Below are 6,396 nucleotides of genomic sequence, written 5' to 3'. Positions count from 1 at the left end.
TGCAACCGAGAAAAATGAGGGACCCATGTGGGCTTGCTATATGGGTCCCTTCACTGACATTTGGGTATAATATGGGCCCTATATGGGTCCCTTGTCTGACATCTGGGTATTATATGGGACCTATATGGGTCCCTTAACTGACATCAGAGTAAAATATGGGCCCTAAAAGGGCCCCTTGTCTGTCATCGGAGTATTATATGGGCCCGATATGGGTCCCGTAACTGACATCTGGGTATAATATTGGCCCCATATGGGTCAACTTGTCTGACATCTGGGTATTATATGGGCCCACCGCGCGGTTGGTAAATGGGCCATATATGACATCCGGTCAATAACCAGGTTCAATATGGGTGTCTACAAAGGACATATATGGGTCTCCATTGTTATCCCAACCTAAGAATGAAAATGATGTTGAAATGATAGGGATTCTATTTAGATACAACAAAAATAATAATTTGTTATGACATTTAATAAGTGAACAAAAATGAACATAACAAATGGTTACAAGCAAATCTGTCAAAGGGTGTTATTCAAACATTACAACTAAAAGTCAATACAGCATTTTGTGCACACGGTCTTTGCATATACAGTTGAATTTACACCACTTACAGTAAGAATGAACAGACTTTTTTTCAAACATATGTCATACATTATAATGCAACAAACACAATGGTAAACATACATGCAGACATTACACAATTAAAGATACACAGGCATTTTGACGTATGTATGTTTTAAAAACGCTCACACAAATGAACTTTATCGAAGCCTTGAATATACATGTATTTAACTGAGTCTATCATGAGATGACTTAATTACTACTAACAGTTCAATTAGATAAATACGATGACCAACTTTGAGGATCAGTGTATAGACAAAGGTTGCCAACTTATATGATAGAATCAAGACTTTTAAATCTAATTTTGCACACAAAAATTCTATTTAGATACAACAAAAATAAAAATTTGTTATGACATTTAATAAGTGAAAAAAAACAATGAACATAACAAATGGTTACAAGCAAATCTGTCAAAGGTTTATTCAAACATCACAACTACAAGTCACTGCAGCATTTTGTGCACACGGTCTTTGCATATACAGTTGAATTTACACCACTTACAGTAAGAATGGACGGACTTTTTTTTATCAAACATATGTCATACATTATAATGCAACAAACACAATGGTAAACATACATGCAGACATTACACAATTAAAGATACACAGGCATTTTGACGTATGTATGTTTAAAAAAAAAAAACCTCACACAAATTAATTTTATCGAAGCCCTGAATGTACATGTATTTAATTGAGTCTATCATGAGATGATTAAATTACTACTAACAGTTCAATTAGATAAATATGATGACCAACTTTGAGGATCAGTGTATAAACAAAGGTTGCCAACTTATGATAGAATCAAGACTTTTAAATCTAATTTTGCACACAGGACTTCTATTTAGATACATCAAAAATAATAATTTGTTATGACATTAAATGAGTGAAAAAAAATGTTACTAGTATTTCCTATATCAGTCTATACAAAATATTCACAAAATAGTGAACTTACTGCTGTCAACAAAACTCAATTATCCAGTAACTCTCAGGTAAGCAAAACATCCTTTATAAAACATGCATACAAAGCTACTGATACTTTTTTTAATACTTAAATATTAACCTGCAAAGACAACAATGTAAAACAAGACATGTTTCCCATAAGCACTACATACAATAAAATAGTTAAATGTTTGCAAAATAATACTGACTAGAACCTATAGAAATACTGACTAGGAATCGTAGAAAAATGTAATACATGAATTAAATACCATATTTAATTATATAGTTTGGAACAAGGGCTGTTTGTAAAACATGCATGCCCACCATATGGCCTGTCAGTTGTAGTGGCAGCCATTGTGTGAACACGTTTTTTGTCACTGACCTTGACCTTTGACCTGAAAATCAATAGGGTCATCTGCCAGTCATGATCAATGTACCTATGAAGTTTCATGATCCTATGCCTAATTATTCTTGAGTTATCATCAGGAAACCATTTTACTGTTTAGAGTCACTGTGACCTTGACCTAGTGACCTGAAAATTAATAGGGGTCATCTGGCAGTCATGATCAATGTATCTATGAAGTTTCATGATCCTAGGCATAAGCATTCTTGAGTTGTCATCCAGAAACCATTTTACTGTTTCGAGTCACTGTGACCTTGACCTTTGACTTGAAAATCAATAGGGGTCATCTGCCAGTCATGATCAATGTACCTATGAAGTTTCATGATCCTAGGCGTAAGCATTCTTTAGTTATCATCCGGAAACCATTTTACTGTTTCGAGTCACTGTGACCTTGACCTTTGACCTGAAAATCAATAGGGGTTATCTGCCAGTCATGATCAATGTACCTATGAAGTTTCATGATCCTAGGCCTAGGCATTCTTGAGTTATCATCCCGAAACCATTTTACTATTTTGAGTCACAGTAACCTTGACCTTTGACCTGAAAATCAATAGGGGTCATCTGCCAGTCATGATCAATGTACCTATGAAGTTTCATGATCCTAGGCCTAAGCGTTCTTGAGTTATCATCCGGAAACCATCTGGTGGACGGACCGACCGACATGTGCAAAACAATATACACCTTCTTCTTCGAAGGGGGGCATAAAAATAAAATACCTTCAAATAATACTGACTAGGTAATGTACAGAATAAGTTTAAAAGATTAATTAAATGAACCGTTTGTTGCCCTTTGTTCAAAAAATTAAATACACACCATTATGATACATACTCAATAATTATATGTTTTTAATTCCAAAAAAGTTAGGGTGTGCTGGAAGGCCATCCAGGAGGAGGTGTTGCAAGAGTAGGTCTCCTAAGAGTGTCTCTGGACTTCTGTCTGCCATTCCTGTCCCTCGCCCCTCCAAGCCACTTCGTAACAGCAGCCTCCATGTCCTTCATGCTGGCTTGTCTAGTAATGGGATTCATGCGCAGACAACCTGATAAAAATGAAGGTTATTTTTTTACATGGAAAATGTTCACAAATCGACATTGGTGACAACTCCATATTACAGACATAACACCAGAGATGATATTTATACCCCCAGTGTTGCAATAGACTGTTTGGTGAACAGTCAGACTAAAATTACTGTAAATACAGTCTGCTCAGATTTTAATCTTTAAACTATTCTTGTATAAATATTAGGGGTATAAAGAATACTTTAAGGATTCACACTTTCATTACAACAGCTAATGGAAATGGCCTACATGAAAAAGGGATATTTAGTATATTTACTATTCACCAATATTGCGCATTAATATGTATGTTACTGTGATATTTCCAAATAGCTTAGAATTTAACAATTGCATAATCATTCAAAATTATTAAGATACTTCTTTCAACATGCAAGACTCATTGGTAACTGCAATGCTGACCCATCAACCCCTAAAGGGCATCCGGCAGCCATAATTGATTCTTAAAACCAGTAAAATCACGTTAAACTTACGAAAATTAATGCCTGTTATGTTTAGGCCCTCGAACTTTCTTTTCCCCTTATGGCCCGTGAAATTGTATTGCTTTGCTAGGTTGTTGTCTATCAAGGTTTTCATGGTGCGGCTAACAGTATCCTGCACATCTCGGCCACCAAGGTCAGCTATATATTTCACCTACAACAATAAAGGTTTAATGACAATATTTTGAAGTCTGATTTCAGAAGTACAAGAGTTAATGTATAATTAAACCATTTTTTGTCAAATTATTGTCCATTTCAATCACAGGGCTTTTCAACCTTATATAACAGGGGCCGATATTCGGCCCCATCCCAATTGAAAATAAGGTCATTTTTTCCCAACATTGGCAGAAGAATTTCCCAAATTGTAAAAAAAATAATTTTTTCTTTACTTGAAGTAGACATATTGGGCATCTCCCAAATTAAAAGCAAAGAGCTCTAATATGATTAAGAATGCATCACACTGTTTCTTGTAATACTTCTGCACAATGAAAAAGACCCTGTTTCAAAAACTTTTTAAAACACAATCTTCCCAAAATGAGCAGCTATCGTGCATGAAATTCCCAATTTGAAAGGCTAGGGCCTCTTCCCAATTTCCTGATGAAAAGCCCTGAATCATACATATTCTCATTTCAGTGATAAATAATATATTTTTCATAAATATTTAATCAGGGATGCATGTAATCTGGATAAATGTAGATAAAAACCTGAAACAAGTCCTGGCAAATCACAAATCATTATGAGTAATACATGTATCACTTCCAAATATGCTTACAACAGAGGAAGCAGTTGTTTCGTCATCCAATCTTGTCTCCACTGCCTCCAAGTCATCCACAGTCTTCAAAGGGAAGATGATTCCCTCTGGAAGCTCAGTGGGCACAGCTGCCTCTACCCCACCTATGCCCCGGGCCATTAGTTGTCTTAGAAGCCTGTTGTTGTCTTCCAGACTGTCGTTCATAGACTCCAACAATGTAAAAATTCTTGTGTCACGTGCTGTAAAAAAGTTGTTTTTTTGTATTCATTTAAGAACAAAATTGAAATGTCTATATCAATAAAGAAGAGATGTGTTTGTCAGAAACGCAATTCCCCCAGACCTATTGCGCCGCTTTGAAGCCATATGTTTGACCTTTGACCTTGAAGGATGACCTTGACCTTTCACCACTCAAAATGTGCAGCTCCACGAGATACACATGCATGCCAATTATCAAGTTGCTATCTTCAATAATGCAAAAGTTATTGCAAAACTTTAACTAAGGTTAAAGTTTTGGGACACACAATGAATGAATGACAGACAGACAGGCTGGCCAAAAACAATATACCCCTGATCTTTCAATCGGGCGCATACAAAAACAAATTTATAAAACCAATATTTGGTTCATATCAAAAGTACAGCTGCATATAATATCTAGATCACAAGTCCAGTAGAAAACTGAAAAAACAATTAACTTACATTTACATGATCAACTAACCAGGCATTAATAAAGCATTTACCTTTATATTTGTTTTTGTTAAATCATTCAAAATTGTTCTGATTATGCGCCAGTAGGTATGGCAGGGTTTTACATTCATGTCAAATTTTAGGGGTCCCTAGGACTCCTGTTATTAATTTTCAGGGGTCCTGTCAATAAAAATGGGGGTCCCAATATAACTTAGTGATATATTAGTAGTATAGCACACATGAATGGTCCTTTATTCATGACAAGTATTGTTTGCTTGTTTTTCACAGTACGTCAAATCATTTCTGAATGAAAGCAATTGATATTTATTAAGCCATTCCGGCAAAAACTATATTACGAGAACCAATACGTCTAAATAATTTGTGCGTCCCATGGGACGCAAACCAACAAAAATGACGGGTCCTGACTGGCATTTTACTAGTATTTGACGCAGAATATCCGGTCCCGTAAAACCCTGGTATGGTGAAGGTGGTAGTTGCGTTATTGGGATTTTGTAAGGACAGGACTCGTTATATATTGTGTCAGAGACTAAGTTAGCTGGTGTACATACCTATCATCTACAATTAACGAAATTCATTTGTTTGCGGGGCTGTATTTTGTAAATTCTGATAAATGAAACACTTAAATACGTATACTTAAAATGGAACTGTTAACGCTGTAACAAATGGGCCATTTCTTTTGTTGAACACAAACAAAATATCAAATCAATAAGCTGCACCACATTAAAACAATATTTTTGTTTGTCCATCCTTAATGTTAATTGTAATTTATGAACATAATTTATGGTTTTACAGGACATCGATAATCACTTGCCAATAGGTAAATCCTTTTCTAACATTTGGCTATAATGTAAAAAATAATCCTCATTATAATGAACTGAGATTTTAATACTAGAATCACAAATTCACATGCTGTATTTTTATCAGATTAAAAAATAAAATAATAAAAACAGGATAGAATTTTATTGAATTGTTTACCTTCCTGACTCCTGCTTAGGTAAGCACCTTGAATGGAAGCGGCCAGTGAGACACGAGGTGTCGAAGGCCGTTGAGTCTGGCTTACTATCTTGGATGATGGTGGCCTTGATAGTTCAGGTTGCGATATGAGGAACGCAGGCGGTGGCGTTGGCAGTGTGGGTGATGTGAGGACCGAAGGTAGAGGCGTCGACAGTGCATGTGGTGGTGTTCGCAGTGCCAATGGTGGCTTCGGTAGTCTCCTTTCCAGTGCCTCTTCTTCACAGCTGCTGTCTGATTCAGCTAGTCTACGTCGCGCACTTCAATAAAAGCTTTACTTGCTAAAAATCTATTGTTTATTACTTTTATAAACATTTTGTCATACTATCACATTATCATGTTGTCAAAGCTTTGAATTTAGAAACATTGAAATTGCTGACATAGACCCTTATAATATACCGTCCGCCTAAAAAATTTGAA

General features: G+C 35.7%; 1 protein-coding gene across 3 annotated transcripts in view; it reads right to left on the bottom strand.

The window, feature by feature from the left end:
- Nucleotides 1–1,021: 1,021 nt before the first annotated feature.
- LOC127862175 (uncharacterized) overlaps nucleotides 1,022–6,396 on the bottom strand; it is a 48,501-nt gene continuing 43,126 nt past the window's right edge. For all 3 annotated transcript variants that reach the window (XM_052401173.1, XM_052401174.1, XM_052401172.1), the window contains exons 4-7: nucleotides 5,941–6,236; nucleotides 4,282–4,499; nucleotides 3,504–3,663; nucleotides 1,022–2,996 (exon numbers count right to left, since the gene is read on the bottom strand). In XM_052401173.1, coding sequence (XP_052257133.1) covers nucleotides 2,821–2,996; nucleotides 3,504–3,663; nucleotides 4,282–4,499; nucleotides 5,941–6,236 — 850 coding nt within the window. In that variant the 3' untranslated portion in view covers nucleotides 1,022–2,820. The remainder of the gene's footprint in view (nucleotides 2,997–3,503; nucleotides 3,664–4,281; nucleotides 4,500–5,940; nucleotides 6,237–6,396) is intronic.

This window comes from Dreissena polymorpha, chromosome 16 (genome assembly GCF_020536995.1).
Source record: "Dreissena polymorpha isolate Duluth1 chromosome 16, UMN_Dpol_1.0, whole genome shotgun sequence".
NCBI lineage: Eukaryota > Metazoa > Mollusca > Bivalvia > Myida > Dreissenidae > Dreissena > Dreissena polymorpha.
The sequence above is the reverse complement of the archived record's forward strand: the minus strand, read 5'-3'. Positions and strand labels throughout refer to the sequence as shown.